The 20,674-nt window shown below is 40.1% G+C and overlaps 1 protein-coding gene across 1 annotated transcript in view; it reads left to right on the top strand.

The window, feature by feature from the left end:
- b4galnt4a (beta-1,4-N-acetyl-galactosaminyl transferase 4a) overlaps positions 1-16,904 on the top strand; it is a gene marked incomplete at its 5' end in the record, with an annotated part of 151,927 nt that extends 135,023 nt beyond the window's left edge. The window contains 12 exons of the mRNA XM_079247103.1: positions 6,733-6,799; positions 8,765-8,926; positions 9,111-9,220; positions 9,676-9,776; positions 10,003-10,076; positions 10,204-11,707; positions 12,135-12,514; positions 12,595-12,748; positions 13,495-13,567; positions 14,244-14,397; positions 14,498-14,624; positions 16,754-16,904. Coding sequence (XP_079103229.1) covers positions 6,733-6,799; positions 8,765-8,926; positions 9,111-9,220; positions 9,676-9,776; positions 10,003-10,076; positions 10,204-11,707; positions 12,135-12,514; positions 12,595-12,748; positions 13,495-13,567; positions 14,244-14,397; positions 14,498-14,624; positions 16,754-16,868 — 3,021 coding nt within the window. The 3' untranslated portion in view covers positions 16,869-16,904. The remainder of the gene's footprint in view (positions 1-6,732; positions 6,800-8,764; positions 8,927-9,110; positions 9,221-9,675; positions 9,777-10,002; positions 10,077-10,203; positions 11,708-12,134; positions 12,515-12,594; positions 12,749-13,494; positions 13,568-14,243; positions 14,398-14,497; positions 14,625-16,753) is intronic.
- Positions 16,905-20,674: the final 3,770 nt, after the last annotated feature.

Genomic DNA, 20,674 nt, shown 5'->3' with positions numbered 1-20,674 from the left:
TAAACAAATTATCCTTCAAGCGCTTCATGTGTAACAACCATGAAGCATTTCCAAAACAACATTGATAAGTGTTTCTACTCTGCACAAGAGACACAAAGTCACGGAAGAAGATTTGAGGATTTCTGAATGCAGCGACTCTCAGGTCTTCATCTTATTTATCAGATTTGGAGCAAAGAATGTCACTGATTCCCAGCTGAAAAGATATTTTTTGCTCCTGGCTTTGGTAAGAATTAGATTTTCCAACAGCTCTGCTGTTAGTGAATGCCTAACCTCTCCCACAATCATTTCCACATGCGGCATCCCAGAGGGGTCTGCGTTACAAACCATCTGGTTTGTCAGACTATATGTAAGTGGTGCATGGAAAATCTAAGAATCTAAGAACACAAGCATTAATCAGGACACCGTCACATTCTGGGATTTTATCTTCTAAAAGATGCCATCAACGCCAGACTGCACAACTAAAACGACACTTCACATCCATGAGCCGTGTTTTATTCTCACTGGGAATTCCTGCTCATAATAAGAAAATTCGAATTGTATATTTAATTATTATGTTTATTAATGTTTAATTCTCATTTCAAAGTCCTCGCAGAGAGACTCGGTGGAAGCCTACAGGAACTTAAAGCTGTTAACTTGGCTAAATTTGTGTCTTGCTCTTATACAAGTGTTTGCTCTTGTCACTGTGCCGGTTTAATTAGATGCATCCCGAAGAACACAACCCCCCCCACGACCCACCCCACGCACACACAACATAACATATCAGCATTAGAAAGGAAAGCATGGGCTATAAATGAGGAAATGCCACATACATTAATTCTTTCCTTGTTATGTAAATGTGCATAGGCTCACTCACTTTTTATCATGTCTCCTTTTTTCATCCTGAGTCATTTTATATGGTAAAGTTCATAAATCATAGAAAATTATGTCTAACATTGCAAATTAAATCTGAACTGCCTGTAACATGTGGCATTTCCCCCATGCGTCACATTTCTAGTTAGAAACAACCCTGAGATCCAGTATTTACTTGGCAGCTCAGTGTTTTCCCATCAGTACTAATTTCTCCAGAGATTTCATGTTTATTTTTTGTTGTTTTTTGTTTTTTAATTTTATCTGAGAAGTGTTTCTCTAAGTAAGCCCCTGCCTACTTGTCCTTGTCGCCTTTTCGTTCTTCCATGCAATGGCAGAGCTGCATTCTGTTGCTTCCATTGACCAACCAAGCTTCCCTTCGCAGCGCTGAGAACATCCCTGTAAATGCAATGACTTTGACATTCTAGTAATTGCTGAAGCTATTGCGCTCATTTGTCTTTCTGAAATGTCTGGTCTGAGAGACTTTGGCTAATGTATAATTCAACATAGAAAATCAAACACCCCGTCTCTGTATCCACCTCCTCATCTCTCTGAAAATTGTTCCTTCGTCCCCAGGCAAGGCATGATATGACAGGAAAAACAAGCCACTGTTGTCATGTCACTGACTTGTAATAGACAGTGGCGTTTATCCTTTAGCATGCAAATGTTTAGTTCTGTTTAGTTGTCTATTGAGGTAGTAAAAACAGAAGAAACTAATTATTTGCTTTCATGTCGAACGCTGAGTCTTCACTTATTTGCATATTTGGTTGCTTTTCTTTGCCGTCCAAATCCTCACCAGATTTTACTGAAATACAATTCTGCGATAGTTTTAGTGAAGCATCACACAACAACAGCAGCGTTTTCTCTTTTGTGCTTTGAGGAAACACAAAAGAGGAGGTGTAAAGTCTGTCAGGACTACGCCATCGTCTTGATGCCGCACTGCCAGGCGCCTGTCAGCTGCACTCCCGCTCTTCAGCTGCACAACGCAGACTTTCCAGCACTTCCAGAGTTACAATCCAGCTTTTCTCATCATTAAAAATCAACACTTAACATAATTTTACGCTGGAGAGGAGACAAACGTTGCTATGTAGTGATAATTTGCACATGAGAGTAAAAAGTGACATTCGAAGCAAACATTTGAAGGTAATTGTTTCCTCAGTGATTCATCAGCTGTGACTTTGCCTTTCTGCACCACAACAGGACATCATTTTGGCTTGATAGCAACATGTTCTTCCCAGTGAAGCCATTGTTGCTAAGACTGAACTGTTGTCTGGCAACTGAAAAGAATACGCATGGTTCTATTAGGAGTTTTTAGTCTTCTCTTTCAACACAGAGATCAGTGGAAACCGCTTCCCTCCATCATGCTGCGCTTATTTAATCTCTGCTTCCACCATGGATGAGTGGGCTGTAAAAGTTCTAGAAAAATGTAAGATTCTTTATTAATTTATTATTTACTATTTTTCCACGCTTTATCTTGGAGGTTTTTACACTTTTTGAGCCACAACCCCTAAGATGGCACACATTTGGTGTTGGTAGCTCCCACCCCCACACAACGACTGAGAGGTTAAATGTGTAATATATCAGATTCAGATGTTTAATTTGTACTAACTTTAAAAATCAGGTGCTAATTTAATATCTTGACAGATAAATGCAGGCTTTGTGTTTTTTTATTATTGTCTATGGACCCCCATGGGGGTCTCAACCCCCAGTTTGAAACAACTTCTTTTAACCCTGGCACATTTCTTTACCCTGCTCCTCTCAATTAATTTTAAACCCCTTTGATAATTTGTCTGTATAGTTAGGGGGTAGAAAATGGATAGAAATGGAATTTAGCCTTTGCTTTTCTATACTTTATACCTTATTTATTAACTGCCATTAATTGTAGGACGTAGCCATTTTCCTGTATTTCATGTATTTATTCACAGTATTCTTCACTGTCTAGTTTAAAATGCTAAAAATAAAAAAGCCACCTGGACCTAAATAAGCAAAAGCTCTGGGTTTGCTTCAGTTTTCAGGTCTAAGTTCAACGACTTTATGAGGCCAGAAAATGAGGTCAGCTGACTGCCTGAGTACGACCACTGACCTGCTTTTCGCTCTTTTTCTTCCGCTAATGGGCAGATTCGACAATGACTGCTATGATTCATTGAGCTCAGACTATAACAGACTGGTTCGGGGGGCATAGACTTCATTTTCACACATGAACTGGTCACCACAGAGTTGAGCCCTTAACTCCATCAGAAGAAGACTTCACTTAAGTCTGCCAGACCTTTGAACATACAATGTCGCTGTTTAAATAAAGACTAGATAAATGAATGCAATACTTCTGGACATTTTCTTCCCTTCTCCACTAAGTTCCATCAGGCTTGTTTCCATCTTCTTATTTGCTATCACAGTTGGTCTAAACCTTGGAAAAAGAAAAAAAAAAACATTGGAAATAAACAGTTTTACCATTTTTCAGGAAAGAAAATGGGCAGTCGCAAAATGCTGAACAGTCTTCACTGTTTGTGCTGCCAAATGTGAGATAATCGTGGGGACACCTGTTTATTTCCAAGGAAAATTCAGTTATCCGCTTCATGGAGGAACTGATTTTCTATTTGTCATATTTGGCCTGAAATTTCAACAGGATTTTCATGTACACTTGGAACAGATTAGAACACATTGTAATCTCTTATGTGTCGTATTAAGAGACGGAGTTCTAGATTTCAGATGAAGTGACTCAAAAGAAAGAAACAATCAATCAATCAAAACTTTATTGATAGAGCATGTTCACATACCACAAGGTAACCAAAGTGCTGTACAGGTAAATAAAATAAATCAACACTAATACCATAAAACAACAGTTAAATAGACAATATAAGACAAAAAAACAAAGAGGATGATGAATTCTATTACCTATTAATTTGAAGGTTTTTTTTTTAAAAATAAATTTGGTAAATTACATTTCGATTTTTAACAACATTTTATTACTCTTGTTATGTTCATTCTCAAAAACGTTTAAAATAAAAGTGCCTTTACAACTAAAGTTGGATTGGAATGAACAGTTGGCTCTCCCTGAAGCAAAATGTGTCAAAAACCATTTCTTATGAAAGCAAAAAAAATCTTCTCAGTGTGTTTGTGTGTGTATGTGCGTTAGATGAAATGTTGCTCTAAAGGGCAGTTAACCACCACTGTGAGTGGGACCTTTGCTAGATATTTGAAGCAATATTAAACCTTCATGTCAGTGTCAGGAAAAAATTCAACTGGTGTCATTTAGTTCTGTTCTGGTACTTTTTTGATATTTTTATTTTCCTCTCTGGTGAACTGTTTGAGCGAGAGCATGTCTGTTCTTCCTCTAATTCAATTTCACTTTATTTATCCGTTCGGAGCTTCGTTTGCAAAGGAGTCTGTGCTACAGATACAATATAAACATTAAAACATGTACACATAAATAATCACAATGAAAGCATTTATTAAATTAAGTCAAATTAAGAGCCACAGCATCCAAATTTGCTATTTAACAAGCAGCTTGAGGTTGGGGTGAAACTAGAGGATCCCCTCTTCGTCCTCGGTGAAAAGAACCTGGACCTGCGTCCTGAACAGGAGAATTCAGTGATGTGTCTGTAGAGATCTGTGCATCTTTCCTCAGGACTCTGGTATCATAAAGGTCTTTAAACGACTGCTGTTGCTGGCCTGTCATTTTACTGCTCGGTTTGATGATTTTAGAGTATTTCTAAGGCTACGTTCACACTGCAATATCTGATGTTTTTGTGAAATCTGAATTTTTAGAAAGTCCGTCCACATTTCCGATCAAATGTGACTTGTATGTGATCTCCTGTATGAACCTCATGCGCAGCAGAAGCGTCCCGCATGCGTAGAGGTGACGTACAGTGAGTGTGCGTGTGACGTCTTTGTGTTTGCAGAAGTAAATATGGATGGCAGCAGAGCGTTTGCTATTTTAAAAGTTTTGTCCAACCGTAAAAGTTTAATAAAAGTTCAAAGTTTTGTCCAACAGTTGCCACAACATTGTGAATGGGTTCGTTTTAAGGAGACGTTTACAGAAGAGGGAAGTAAAAGTTTTGGTCAAGGCCTTTTGTGGAACTGTGGCAGCAACAACTGTAGAGAGAAACGTTTGGGTACGGAGTCGCAGTCAGGATTGGTGGGAGAGTGATGTGAGCGTATTTACTGATAAAGAGTTCATAAACAACAAACGCAGAATAATGACGTTTGTCGCGTGTCAGTGACGCGTCGGTCGGATTAATGCGACCTGCCCGTTCAGACTGAAGTCACATGGCAAAAGCTCAGATACATATCGGATTTAGGACCACATATCCAAGCAGCCTGGGTCGCATTTGAACATATGAGATCTGTGTCGTTCAGACTGTTAAGAAAAGATCACTTACAGGTCGCATAGGGGCAAAAACACCGGATTTAAGTCCCTTCAGCCTGTAGTGTAAACGTAGCCTAAGAGATCCAAACCAAACAGTTCTGTTAAATGTTAAATTCCTCCTTCTTCTTTCCTCCAACATTGTTTTACAGAAGAAGCCTAGACTTGCAAAAGATTATCACATGCACACACTGATAGTTCCTGATCAAACATGAGGTCAGATGATGAACATCTGTAAAACTGTCTCTAATATTTATATCCTAAAGAAACTAGAAACATTAAATATGGAATTTTCGGATGTTAATCCCTCTTCTTGCTGTGAATAATTGATTCCCTCCAGCTGTGTGGGATAGAAACTGGGTTACTAGTCAGAAATGTTGAAAAAAAGGGTTAATTTTTCAACCTAAAGTTATGCAGTTTTAAGCAATTATTAATAGTTTGTGGGTCTCTAAGCTCCCCTTCTGGGAGCTTAGAGACCCATTACCAGGTCTTCTTCTCAGAAGTCATTTCGACATGTCACACCAGGCAAAGCCCTGGTGTTGTGGGTGTGTATAAACAGTGTACTGCTCTACGATGTTACTACACTTCTTTTTTGTCACCATGTCAGTTGGGTGAGAGTAAACCTTTTGCAACTTATAAATAGCCTGGATTTTTTTTTTTTTTTTTCCCCGCTCCTTCACTTTGACTGTGACAGCTGCCCTTGAAGACACTCACCCTGAAATAATGGCTCAAGTCTTGGGTGGCCCGCTGAGCTGCTCCCTGCTGCTGCTCAGCGTGACGTTACGTGGTGTCCTTGTTTGTCATTCTCCGGTTTGTGCGCTTCGGTGGGGATGGTGTGTGCCACTGTATCAGTGCATCAACAAGGATCTGAACCACTTGCATACAATGTAGATAAAGTGGAAAACAACCAGTTGCAGCTTGTCTTGAGTTGTCGCTGCACTTATGAAACACCATAAAGTGTCGAGTGTGCGCGGGTGTGCTTGTTGTGGACACATGCAGGCCTGAGGAGGGTGTTCATATTTGTATTCTTAAACCGAGGATCGGAAAATAACCTGTCTCCTATGATTACGTCTCAGGTAACTAGAAGTGACGAGGTAATTGTGAAATCTATTTGAAAGAATTGTGGCTCATCTCCTCTTCCTCGCTCCCTCGCTGTGTTTTGTCAGTGCTGCTGTGTTCTGAAATCATCTGTTTTTATCTTCTTTTACGCCTCTACGTCTTCCTTTCTTTGCTTCACTTGTTTACTTCCTTCCTAACACTTCACAGCTTTACGTTTCCTCTCCTCTGTCCATGTTCCATTCTGTTTCCTTCACTCGCTCGGGATAAGTGTGTTTATACAAAAAAAAAAACCAGCACCAGATCGATCCTGTGATGTTGCTCAGATCAATAAGACAGAGAATGTCACAGTTTAGCTGGCGAACGGTGATGAATGATTCCTGCTCGCCATTTTACTTTCCACGTGCTGGCATTTAGTTTTCTCTTCTCACTCAGTTTTTGTTTTATCACCTTGTGCTCCCCCACAGTGGCGCCCATTCCTCCCCGGTCTGAAGTACGAAGTGATAGACTCGGCCTACATCTCCCTCTACACAGGTAAGCCGCTCATTCCTGCTGATAAATTTCCCGATAAGCTTTTCCGTCTTCTTGTTGGGGTAATAAACAGATTTAATCACTAGTTTTTGAACTGGCTTTAGAGGGTTTATGTTTGTGTCTAAGTCACGCATGCAACAGCGGGAGAAAGAAAAATCTTTTTAATATGTTGAAACCTTCCTGAAACAGCGCCATAAAAAGCAACTTTGCTTGTCTGAGCTGGTGCTGATCGATACATTAATTTCTCCAAATCAATTCTTTCTTTTTCCTGTCTTATCTTCCAGTCGGGGTGAACAATTACAGTTGCATCTCCACTGTTTCATTCATGTTCTTGTAGGATAGTTTCAGATTTTACTCCCAAAACACACCACATCTCCTGAAAGCAGCACAAAGGAGACAGAATGTAATCGCTGCTCTTTTTTTCCCACTATATAGAAGTCATCCGAGCAAAGATGCAAAACACTTGCTTTTTGAGTAGATGCTTAACCTCCGCGCCTCCAAGAATAGTAACGTGTCGCAGGGAGTCGGTATCAGTAACAGGGGAGGAAATGCCAGCTGCTCAGAAAATGATGTGTGGAGTCGCCGTCTTGGGTGAGGCTGCAGAGACACATGGATGTATGCCAAATCCTGCCATCTTGTTTATGACAAGCTATGACAGAGAAGAATGAGGCCTCACACAGTAAATGAGGTCAACTGCTGGATTCAGGCATTACCATCTCATCATCTGTCTCCTTCCACCCATCCATCCCTCCTCCCTTCTCATGTCATACCCTCTAGCTCACCAGTTTTCTCCATGCACTCACTGTGGAAAAGACTTGCCATTGATTCACTTTTGCAGAAAAACAGCTATTGGTTTTGCTCAGGGTCACTTGTTCACAGATTAACTCGGTTCCTAATTTGTTTTTGGTTCAGATAATTGTGTTTTTAGGCCACTGTGGCTTGAAAGAAGCACATCCGCTCTTGGTTGGAGTGAGTTAAATCATCCCCTGTGCTGCATGCAGCTTGATGTAGCATCAGGATAAAATAATGAACAAATTTTGGATTAAACCCACCCGAGAAGTGGCTCATTATTATGCAGAAAAATTAAGACCCAATTTGTGTTTGCGTAATTGTCTTCATTTTAAAGGACAGCTCATTAAAGTTCCAAAATGATTCCTCTTGGGGACAATCCAAATGACTGCTTTGAATATTTCAATGAGGATGAACACTAAACAGCAGCCCACAAAGTAACAACATATCATCATAAACGCTATCGTTGAGTTTTGTTTTAGAAACCAGGAAGAATTGAAATGAGCAAACACACAATAAAATGTGTGTTATTAACCTGCACTACAACTGCGCTACATATAAACCCGCCTTATTCTTTAGTGTTTCAGTGGAAACATGACGCAGATCTATTAAAAGGAAAGAGATTATATTCCTGTTGTTTTGTGTGTTTGTTTATTATGAGCAACCTGGATAATTAGCCCCGGCGATGCTTGTGTGTCGCAGGAATCAGGACTGTGATCAACAGATGTCTTATCGTTACATAAAAGGAACTTTAAAACGACGTACTTAATGCACAACAAGTCACACAGCGAACATGCACACTCCACCCTCTGGAGGATGAAAATGATGCTGACCACCCTGTTAATTACAAAGCATTTCTCCCATCAGGCTTTGCTCCTGACACGCCATTAATCACACATGCTCTCTCCTCCTTCTCTGCTATCGATTGGTGTAATTATGACTCGACTCTGTGCTGTTTTTGTTTACTTGCAGCTTTTTTTTTTTTTAAATGACTCTCCTCTGCTTTTGTAACTGCTCTCCTCTGTGTCATGCGACAAATTGCTTTCTTTTCCAAACTCTCTTTTTTTTAATGTTAAAGATTCCTGATTATTGAGACAAATAACATTTTGTTTTTACAGCAGTAAACATGCCAGAAGGAATCTTCCTCTTGTTCTCTCACACCTTCTCCTTCTTTCCCAGATGAGTCCAGTCTGAAGATGAACAGCGTGGACCATATCCCTCAGACCTTGGCCAGTCACATCCGTCTCCCAGAGGACTCCCAGCCTCAGGGGCTGGGGGGCGGCATCAAGCTGCATGCAGCCGATATGCTGAAGCCAGATCCCAGGGACACTTTCTACAGCAGTAAGTCTGCCAACCAGAAATTTGCACTGTTCCTTGCTTCATTTCTTTCATGCACAACTTGTCATTTTCTCCAACCGTCAGACTCACAGTCTGTTAATCAAGCCACCCGTACATAATTTTATCTGATTTTTCTGATATTTTTCTTATCAACTCTAATTTTTGTCTCATTTTTTTCTCTCCTCAGCTCCAATGATCGACGCTTCTCGCCTGGAAAATGTCCTCCCCGCCTGCCTCTACTCTCCAACCTACGTAGTCAAAGATTTCCCCATCGCTAGATACCAGGGGCTGCAGTTTGTAAGTATAACAGTGTAATAAACTTATGTGTCTCAGTTTTAGCGTTAACTAGCAGTCCTGGCTTAGATCAGAGCTGTGGGATCATCTAAAAACTTAACTTAATATTTAGATCTAAATGGTCAGAATTTAGACTCTGCTGGTTTGGAAATCACTCCAGCATCTGTGTGTGTGTCTGAACATGAAGGAGGAAGATGGCAGACGTTGAGCTCTGCTCCCCCCTGTAGGAAAACACGTGTTACAGCAGCAGAGTAGATTATGGCTTAGTACGACGTCTCTGTTTAGGATGAAATTAAAACGCTTACACAGAGCGGGAGATTTTAATTAAACACCAGTTTTAATCTAAACATCATACAGTGCTGACAACGGGGAATTACTTTCTGCCTCCGCAAACATTTCTTTAATGTCAAGTGTGAGCTTTAGTGGTATATTTTCACTGAGATGTAACCATTCTTTAGGTCTACCTATCTTTTGTCTACCCTAACGACTTCACACGTCTCACCCACATGGAGCGAGAGAACAAATGTTTCTACAGAGAGTCACCGATCTACCTGGAGAAGTAAGGACATTTGCTTTTACGTCAGCTAACGGAGCATCTGTCTCTGCCTTGCATATATGATGAAGTACACTGATTATGTAGAAAAAGTGCTCAGTGAATTTAATGATTATGATTCATGTGACCTCTTATGAAGAGTTTATGCTTGTTATGCTGGAAGGCACGTAGAAACTTCAACCTTCTGATTATACATGCACGTGTTTGTGTTTCCTCTTGCTTTGTCTGCCAGGTTTGGTTTCTACAAATATATGAAGATGGATGAGGAAGAGGATGACAGACTGTTCTTTTTCCCAAACCCAGATGGTAACTAATAATGAACAAATAGACATTTATCACACTCACCCACCCTCTGACAAACTTATTGCATATACATGTACACACACATGTGTACACACTTTAACAACTTTGAGTCTCCTTCGTTTCACACCAGATTTCCTTGAGGAAGAGGAGCTGGTCGACACAGAGGATGAAGCTGAGATTGTTGGCACCCAGTCTCCCAAACGGCCTTCTCATCCAAATCAGACCAGCCATACCTCCAACCCCTCCCATCAGTACCAGAAGACCGCGTCCACACTAGCTGGCAGAGAAGTGAAGGAAGAAGAGGACGAGCCTAATGATGAAGATGAGGACACAGTCAACAGTGTCATACACCGCCGAGAAAGGAGACGGTTCCCAGAAAGAGACAGACCGATGGGAAGGGTTCTGGAGAGAGACTGGGGAAGAGATCGTACCCGGGGAAGCATAAGACAGGATGCTCAGAGGGGACATGAAGAACCCATGGCTCTTCAGCCTGATATGGACAGTGTGGTGAGAGGTCGCTCTTTGTCCTGGATCCACACCGATGCTGCCTACCTGGACCGTGTCAAGACAGATGGAGGAGCAGGTGGTGGAGAGAGAGATGCTGAAACGCCCCATAAAATTAGCAAGTCTTCTCTCCTTTTCCCCCAAAAGTCCTCCCTGTCTGCCCTTGCCAGCCGAGCCAGGCAGATCCTCAGCAACTCCGCCCATAGCAACCAGCCTCATAACAACAACAACAAGCCACCGGGGCACAAGAAGGAGAAGAGGGAGGAGAACAAGATTTACATCACCAGACCTCGGCCTGCGAAGGAGAGGGAAAGAGAGAGGGAGCAGCGGCGGGAGAGGCGGGAGGAGAGGGCATTTCGCCACCCCCGAGAGGTTTTCCCAGGGGTCTTTTTGTACCAAACTGGGAAGACCACTAGACTGGTAAACCTTGGTGCCAAAAGACATGGTGTAGGAGATGTAACAGAGGTCAGGCGTCTTATTAACGCCCCTCAGCTTTGGCCCAACCCCCCCTTGAAAGAAGGTAAAGCTTCACTTCATAATGGAAGCATTAGCATACACACAGAAACTGCACAGAAGTCTGCGAGCAAAGCCGCAGTGGAGAAAGACAAGAGGAAAGGGGACTTAAGAACTACTGTCATGGCTGATCTGCCCAGCAAAGGAGACCTCTTGATCCCACCTTCCTATCTCCAAGATCCTCCTCCTCCAGTCACGACGGCAAGGTTAAACTACACAGAAAACGCGATCCACAGTCAATTACAGGTCACTTCTTACCTCAAGACATCTGAGATTACAGAGTCCCAGCAGCAGCCAGACCCAGACCCCAACCCCGCAGACCTCCAGCAAGATACAAACCGCTCTAATCCTGACCCCGACCCTGATCCAGAGCCAGAACCAGAGGAGGGCGAAATGTCAGACTACAGCTACGAGGAGGTTGAGGTTCGACCAGGTTGGGCGGAGGAGAGCATCAACTGGCAGAGGACGTTCTCCGTTAATCCGATGGACTTTGAGCTGCTGCGCTCTGACTGGAATGACCTGCGCTGCAACGTGTCTGGCAACCTGCAGCTGGCAGAGAGCGAAGTGGTGGATGTGCTGGCGCAGTACATGGAGAAACTCAACGAACGCAACGGAGGGTAAGCATAGAGGGGTGAGGAAAAGGAGACAGGGAGGGAGTAAGCTTTTTTCTGCAGCCTCAAATATGTTTTTTTTATTTATCACTTATGTAGAAAGCAAAGCTCTTTTCTATATCCGTCATGCCATGCTGGAAAGGAGTTAACAGACCTCAGTGTGCTGATTACTGCAGGTCTGCAGTGATGCTGACAAGCCTTGATGTTATTTGCATGAAACATCCTTTTTGTTTTCATTTTCCTCCATCAGGTGTGCTAATCTGACAACACAGGAGAGAATGAATGAGCAGCAGCACATTTAAAGTGGTCAGAAATAAATGCAGTAGTGAGAATACTGTAACTTTTCTGCCTCCTGCTTTTTGTTTCTGGTTGTTTTTCAGAGCTGATACGACCTTTTCTTAAGGATTTCTGTGTGTGTGTGTGTGTGCTCCAGAATCTACACCCTACTGCGAATCATCAACGTAGAGAAGCGGCGGGACTCAGCTAGAGGTAACCGTTACCTGGTGGAGCTGGAGCTCATGGAGAGAGGCCGGAGTGTGGTGCGTCTTTCAGAATACATTTACTTGCTCCTCCACCGCGGCAAACAAGGAGAGGAGAGCGTGGAGAACACAGACTCTGCCCCGGCGTCTGCACCGGCCTCGCCTCCCTCTGCAGCACCAACCACCTTCACCACCCCGGCGCCGCCTCCTTCTACCAGGTCCTCCACCCGGCCCGGAGCGACACCATGGAGCACTGCCTACGCGAAGCCTCTTCTCTGCCAGCCGGTCATGCTGCAGTGGAGAAGAGACGTTATGGTGCACTTTGTGGTGCCAGGTCAGTCAAAGGGAAGATTCCTCCTTGAATTTTCATGGTGGATGAAAATGTGAGTGCATGCTTTCCGTTCGGCCTTGCAGTGAAAAACCAGGCGAGGTGGGTCCAGCAGTTCATCTCAGACATGGAAAATCTTCATCGGCAGACAAAAGACGACAACTTCAGCATCATCATTGTCGACTTTGAGAGTGAGGACATGGATGTGGAGCAGGCGCTGCGAGAGAGCAGCGTGCCGAGGTTCGTGCATACCGACGGTGACCTTATTGCAGTGGTTTCCAAACTTTTTCTGCAGGGCCCCCTTGTCATTGATGACGATAATGTGGAGCCCTCCCCCCCTACATACTAAGAAATGTGTCTTTAGTTTAAGTGGCTGTATTGTAGGTAACTATAATTAAAACCGTGTCAGTATAATTATCCATTCTTCTGCTTTAGAGTAAAACACTACTACTACTTTAAGTGAGAGGAGTTTTCTATGAGACGATGCTGCTTTAGTAAAACAACTTTGCTATTTATGATAGTTGGATAGTTTATTTCTAAAGTAACCTGCAGGCTTTTCTTTGTTTTCAGGATGAAAAGTCTACAAGTGGTGGTGTAACTTGTTTGGCTTCGTACTTCATCTTAAATGATACAATTTTGATCCATGCAAAAGACTATGGTCTCATTATTAGTCACCATCATTTGTGATTATTATTACTGGTCAAGCTGGGACAGATATATTCCATGATAGTTTGCTTTTTTTTTTTTTTTATTACTTGAAGTCTCTTTTGTTGATTTATCATCATTTCCAATGATACTTTTACAAATTTATCCAGTGTAAAAACTCCCAAGTTTTATTTAGCCTTGCCGCGCCCCCCCTGTGATTACTCTGGGCCCTCCTGGGGGTCCCGCCCCCCAGTTTGGAAACCACTGCCTTACTGAATGATTTGGGAAACAAAAGAAAAAGTCTACTCATGGTATTTTTATGTATATGTTTATCTTAACAGGTATGAGTACCTCAGGAGAGACGGGAACTTTGAGCGCTCGGCCGGTTTGCAGATCGGAGTGGACACTATTGAGGTAGGAGGAAAAAAACAAAACAAAGTGAAGCGAGCGATACAAAAGCTGGCAGGGAAAAGCCCCTTCCAGAAGGTCAGATACTCAGCCTGACCACATGACCTTTACTGACAGATAGACAGACAGAAAGAACACTCATGCATAATGAATCCATCGCTGCCAGGTTCGTCACAGGCAGTGGACTGGCCTTATCTTTGAGTCTTCTGCCGCGCTCCTCTCCCACAGAGCTCCGCTTAGGATGATGAGGCATTGCTTAGACAGATAGCTGCACATCCTCTGCTGTTAGTACGCCACAGCTGCCACATCCACTCCCTCTAACAGGTTATTTGTGTGCAACTGCTCCTACGCCACTCTCTGATGGTCACCGCACACGCACGCATGCACGCACACACGTTAGACTTGATGGAGGGGGGAGGGGGACTGGAAATCTGGACAGACGTTGATCTGTCATTTGAGTGTCAGAGCTGTCAGTGTGAGATGACAGAGCTGTCACTCATGTCTAAATGATCCCCAGGCTCTTAAAGCGAAGACGAGTCAGTGATACTGAGCACAGACAAACCCCCTCCACTTAATCCTAAAATCCCATATTAGGCACATGTGGACATCAGTTCATATTCCCACATTAAGACAAATATTCAATATCACAGCACATCCTTTTTTTTCCCCCTCCTTCCCACAGGATAGTCACAGTATAGTGTTTCTGTGTGATCTGCACATCCACTTCCCTCTGAACATCCTGGAAAGCATCAGGAAGCACTGCGTGGAGGGACGCCTCGCTTTTGCTCCCATCGTCATGAGACTCGGCTGCGGCAGCTCGCCACTGGAACCTGACGGTAAGACGGCAGCAAGTGCACGAGTTGGATGCTTTTTTTGGTTTTCCTCATGTTTGTAAGTCTCATCTTACAGAATTAAAATATTCTGTTTCTTTCCCAGGGTACTGGGAGGTAAATGGTTTTGGCCTGTTTGGAATCTACAAGTCTGATTTTGACAAGATTGGAGGAATGAACACGGAAGAATTCAAAGACCGTTGGGGCGGCGAAGACTGGGAGCTGTTAGATAGGTAACACAGCGCAGACATAAACCTAAAAAGTCATCACAGTTGGTCTTTTTTATGCTTTATATGTACCTCAAAAGCATTTGTTTAAGCATAAAAAAAAATCCAGAAACAATTGAACTTTATGAACTCGCTACTTCACCCTGCAAAGCCCCCGAGCCTGAAGTATTGCAGACAATGTTTGTGATGTTTACCTTTTTTCACATTTATATCAAACATAGCTCAGCCTGGAGTTGAAATAGTCTCCTCATCTTAATCTCTGGAATAATCTGCATCTGTTGGTGGGCTTTTAAAAGTGTACATTTTTCTTCTTTTTCTCCAACTTTAGGAATCTCATTAGAAACTGCTGACTTGCTGAAAGCACTGCTGTAATTTATGCAAGGTCTAAACCCACTAGTGGCCAAGCTGTGCTTATTAACAATGCAAAATCTTCTACATGTGAAGCGTTTGAAGCCCTCATTGTGGTTTGCAAACAGCAGTAGGAACTGGATTTCTTCAGTGCATTGCTTTGATTGTAAATATGTGGTTTTAATGTTCGTCTCGTGCAAGTGCAGGACATAATTAGCACACAAACAGAGGATGAAGATTCATTTCATTAAAAAATAACCAATGTTGATGAGAGTGAATAAAAATAATCTACAAAAATCATATTATCATATTATCAAATCATAATCATCTAGATTTTTAAAATAATCAACTATGAAACAGTGTTCCGAATGCTACTGTATGATAAATTCAACATATTCATTAGGCTGTAAGGAATTTAAAGCGTCCAACATTTGTATTATTTTTATATTTCATACAAGATCATTTTCCTAAAAAAATTAACATGTGGAAGTTGTAACGTAGGAGTCCTCTTATATTAACTTAAAAAATCGCTCATCCATCGAACTTGTAAGTCGGTGGAGAGTTTCTGTCTGGATCACGTATGAGAAAACCAGAATTTCCTTCTAAACATTCATATTTTTGCAGCATGGGATGGTGTGTTGTCTTGCATGGAAATGGTTTTACTGCTGGAGGAAAGTTCTTCCTTTTATATTGTGGAAGAAAATGGTCTATTAGAAACTGCACAGAGGTCATTTTGACACCCGCAGGCGCCCAAATAATGTGGAACAGTCTCCTTTAGTACTTTCCCTTTAATTAAACTAATCTGGGAAACATTATCAGATCTGTCTGAGATTGTTATCAGTGATCTAAACTGAGGTCGGTCACTCCTGCAAGTGTTAGGAGTTTCCCTGCTGCAACACACCTGACACACATCAGACTTAATCAGCAGACATGCAGAGTTTGACATTAAACTGCTCAAGTCTGCTAAGTACTCACTGATTTATGTCAGATGTGTTGCAGCAGGGAAACTTCCAGCAGTTGCGGGACTGTAGCATTTAAGGGCCACACCTCATCTAAACAAATGAGCGGAACATCATGAGCAAAATCTTCCACAGAAAAACTAAAACTCAAATGTTAATTAACCATAATTCTACATGCAAAACATGCAAATAATCTTTTCAAACAAAATTCAACAGACAGCGTGATCCAGGAGCACGTGCGGCCCGAGAGCACGATCCAAGAGTTGGGTCCCTTGTGTTGGGTTTCAACTGGGTGGCCATGAATTTCACCTGCTGCTGTCATTTGTCATTCGTTGTGTGTCCCCATAAGTCCCATGATGGGCTGGAAGCTGTACCGCCTCGGCTCTGTAACTGCAGTACAGACTTCCATACATGCAGCTATAAGATGAAACAGCTATAACAAATAAATGGTTGGATTATCTTTTTAATTACTTCCGCCTTCAAGGAGGTTATGTTTTAACTGCCGTTTATCTATTTGTTTCTCTGTTTGTTTGTGTTCAAGATAACTCAAAATGTTATGAACTTATTTATATGAGATTTTTAGAAGTTGTTTAAAATGTGAAAAGGAAGAATTGATTTAATTTTGGTGGTTATCTGGATCATCGTTTGGATCCAGGAACCTTTGAAAGGATTCTTTAACATTGTGCTTGGTGGAGGTTTGCGCTCTCCGAGTGCTTTTCTAATTTAATTTTAATTCAATGTTTATTAAAATGTCAGAAGTTGAACATGTATGCGAATAAAAGAAGATCATTTTAGATAGAACTCAGTGTCTCTCTGTCGTCTCTTCAGGGTGCTGCAGAATGGTTTGGAAGTTGAGAGACTACGCTTGAGGAACTTCTTCCACTACTACCACTCCAAAAGAGGCATGTGGAACGCTCAAAACAAGAAAACGCCAAAGGGATAGCGGCCGTTTGTGACTGAAGGATCTTAAACCTACCTGCACATCCACTGTGTGTGTCAGAGGAGGACCTATAGGAGCTCACTCACTGCCTGAACTCCGCCTTCTTTTTCTTTTAGCCAGGCTCCTATCAGGGACTCCTCTGGTTGACCATCAGGCTCCGTTGTGTGTTTGTCTGTGTGAGGAAATGTAGTCAAACTGAAAGTCGGGGATGCACTCTTTCCGCAGACAGACCTGAGTCAACACTTTGCCTCGCTGACGGAACTACTGCACAGAGAGAAGCGACGTACTTTTGTTCTGCTTCTCTCTGACCTTTTTTGGTGCAATTTTTTCAGACAGACTGGAAAGCAGCTGTTTGTTTGTGTGAGTATGTGTGAGTGTGTGTGTGTACATTTGTATGCGTGGGCCTGTATATAACAATGTGTGAGCGTGATTCTGCTGGTGTGTGCTTATAAAAGAAAGCACCTTTTTTTCTAACAAGGAGATGTGAAGACAACCTAAGATGTTTTTTTTTTCTAACAAGTTCCTACATGGAGCCTAATAGAATGTGTCTCAAAATGTTATTCCGATAGATTCAGACATGGTGGCGTAGCTAAAGTAGAAAGACTTTTGTGTTTGACAAAGCAGTATTTCTAAATACTTTGGCCTGTTGGGTATCATTAACCAGAATGAAAGAGGTGCTGAACTTCTCCTTACAGCTGATAATATAACCAACAAAGCCCTTTTCCAAACAAATAATGGCAGATACGTCATCTTGAAGTCTCTTTCTGTCCCTTTCTCACCGTTCGTCTCATTATTTCTTCTCTTCTTTCCAGTGTCATCGTAACTCTGGTTTTATTTACTGAAACATTGCTTATCATGTTAATTTATTACATTATGTTCACTTTAGAGCTCAACTATAATCATGACTTGATTTGTTTTATGAACTTTATTTTGCTATTATTTAAAGACGGTTTAAATTGATCCTAATTGAGTGACGATGCAGTAACGTTTGGGGTGCTAATTTTTTTTTCCATTTTTCATATTTGTAAACAGCTTATATCTTCACATTGTACCGAGTGTCCTTGATTCCCTTCAGATCCTTTTGCTCACCGTCCACTGGAGCACGAGGCTCTAAAATACAGGAAGCAAAATGAAGAGGTTTCTACCATGTCATCACAGAAACGGATTTCCCATTGCAAATGTGAGATTTGAAAAGTTTAAACTTCTATTTCTCTATTTCAAAGGACAGGAAATTATCTAATATTGACAACATTAATTCTGTTTTAAGCTAGTTTAAAGGTCATCCAGAAAGCAGGGCGGTTGGTATGTCAGACCCAGTGTGGTGAGGCTTGGCTGTTTCGCACATGTGTGCCTTTTTCAGGGTTTAGCTGAAGGCAGTTTTTAAACGGGGACAGAAAGAAATACAATGTTATTTATTAGCAGGCTGTAATTTCACTGTAAATTCAGATACACTGTAAAATGAACAAAATATTGTTCTCCGTTACAGATTATAGACATACCAGTGTATGTATTGTATTGTGCAAAAAGAAAGGAGAGCAGAAATTGGTAAGGGTAGCTATTCAGAAAGACTACTGAGAAGGAACAGAGGGCACAGTGGAGATTTGGTAGCAGCTGCAGTCAAGCAGGACCACACCTGCTCCCATTATTTTGACTGCAGGGTGTGTTGGTAATGCCTCTGTTTATGCAACATGTTTCTTTTACTGCTGGGTGGTTGCTGGAGGGCTCATGGTGAAATTATACTTACACACACACACACACACACACACACACACACACACGTTGTATGTATATACATATACATATATATATACATATATATATACATATACACACATATATATATATACATATATATATATGTATATATACATATACACATATATATATACATATATATATATATATGTATATATACATATACATATATATATATACATATATATATATATATATATACATATATATATATATATACATATATATATATATATATATATATATATATATATATATACATATATATATATATATATACATATATATATATATATATACATATATATATATATATATATACACACACACATATATATATATATATATATATATATATATATATATATATATATATATATATATATACATATATATATATATATATATATATATATATATATATATACATATATATATATATATATATACATATATATATATATATATATACATATATATATATATATATACATATACATATATATATATATATATACATATATATATATATATATATATACATATATATATATATATATATATATATATATATATATATATATATATATATATACACACACACACACATATATATATATATATATATATATATATATATATATATATATATATATATATATATATATATATATATATATATATACATATAAAAAACTGGAGAAATAATGATAATGACTATTTGATTGTCAAAATGCCCTCCAAGAACCTTTTGTTGCCTCTATAGGAGGAAGGCAGTACATCATTTAACACTGACATGAGACTATTTAATAAGAAAAACACATTGAATATTGATGTGTGTATATATATATATATATATATATATATATATATATATATATATATATATATATATATATATATATATATATATATATATATATATATTAGAAACTTAAATGAAAAAAAGGAATATACATTCCAAGGTAATTTCTGTGAAATTGTTTTGTAGAAAAAAGGTTTAAAGAATGTATTGTACTTTTATTTTGATCTGTCATTTTTGCAAATAAAATTTTATGCTCATCTGGATGATATTTTAGGTGTGTTGATTTTTTGTCAGGTTTGTGGTGGCTGGTCTTAAACTTCCTTTATAGTACAACATATCTTTAGGTAAATGAGGAAAAAAAGACAATTGAGTTGAATGTAAATAGAATAAAAGAAAATATTTAAAGATGGAAAAGTTAGTTCTCTATGTGACCACACGGTGGTGCTCTGCTACAAGCACATAAGATTATGTGCACAAAAAGGTTCAGTGATGAAGTAGTTTTGAATGCATGAAATGAAGACAGTCTTGGCTCAGGAAACAGAAGTATACATTTCAAGGTTTCCCTGGAAAGATGAGCTGATTCTGCCACAAAAGGAAATAAAACTATAAGTGTTGTAAAAGTAAAAATTCTTCTCGTATATGAGAGTATTTCCTATTTCTGCTTTGTTTCACTTCTCCTATAAAATCACTTGAACTGTTCAAGAGTAAAGACAAGTGGCCTCTTCATTTCAGTTGGCTCCCATTATGAACTTCAAACAAAGCATGTAATCAAAGTAAATAAGGTTATTTAAAACCTGTAAAGTTCACTATACAGTCAGATTATGTTAGTCCAACTTTTATCAGACTCATTTGCATTTTTATTTTTGTCTAAAACACTTAACTGCATATGACATTGTATGTAATCCTCACTGTTTACTCTGGGGATGACAGCAGTAACAGTTTATCATGTTTAAGTTCAACTCCTCGAACATGACATTCATTGTTTTTTTTATGATAATGCAGAGAGAAAAGCAAACATAAAACTAATATGTCAAATTCCCCTTTCTGAGCTAATGTTTTGTTGCTCCACGTTAATCATTTGCAGAGCTGCTGACCCCCTGCATTGCTTTGTTTTGGATGGTGGAGCACATAACCCCTAACTCTGAGGTAAGGGTTGTCCACAACACAGTTTCATGAGTTCTGGATGAGGCAAGTACTAACCTGTGATATCCCCTCTAGAGAAACCGACTAACAGTACAAACTGGTGAGG

The sequence above is a fragment of the Telmatherina bonti genome (assembly GCF_933228915.1).
Source record: "Telmatherina bonti genome assembly, chromosome: 2".
NCBI lineage: Eukaryota > Metazoa > Chordata > Actinopteri > Atheriniformes > Telmatherinidae > Telmatherina > Telmatherina bonti.
The sequence above is the reverse complement of the archived record's forward strand: the minus strand, read 5'-3'. Positions and strand labels throughout refer to the sequence as shown.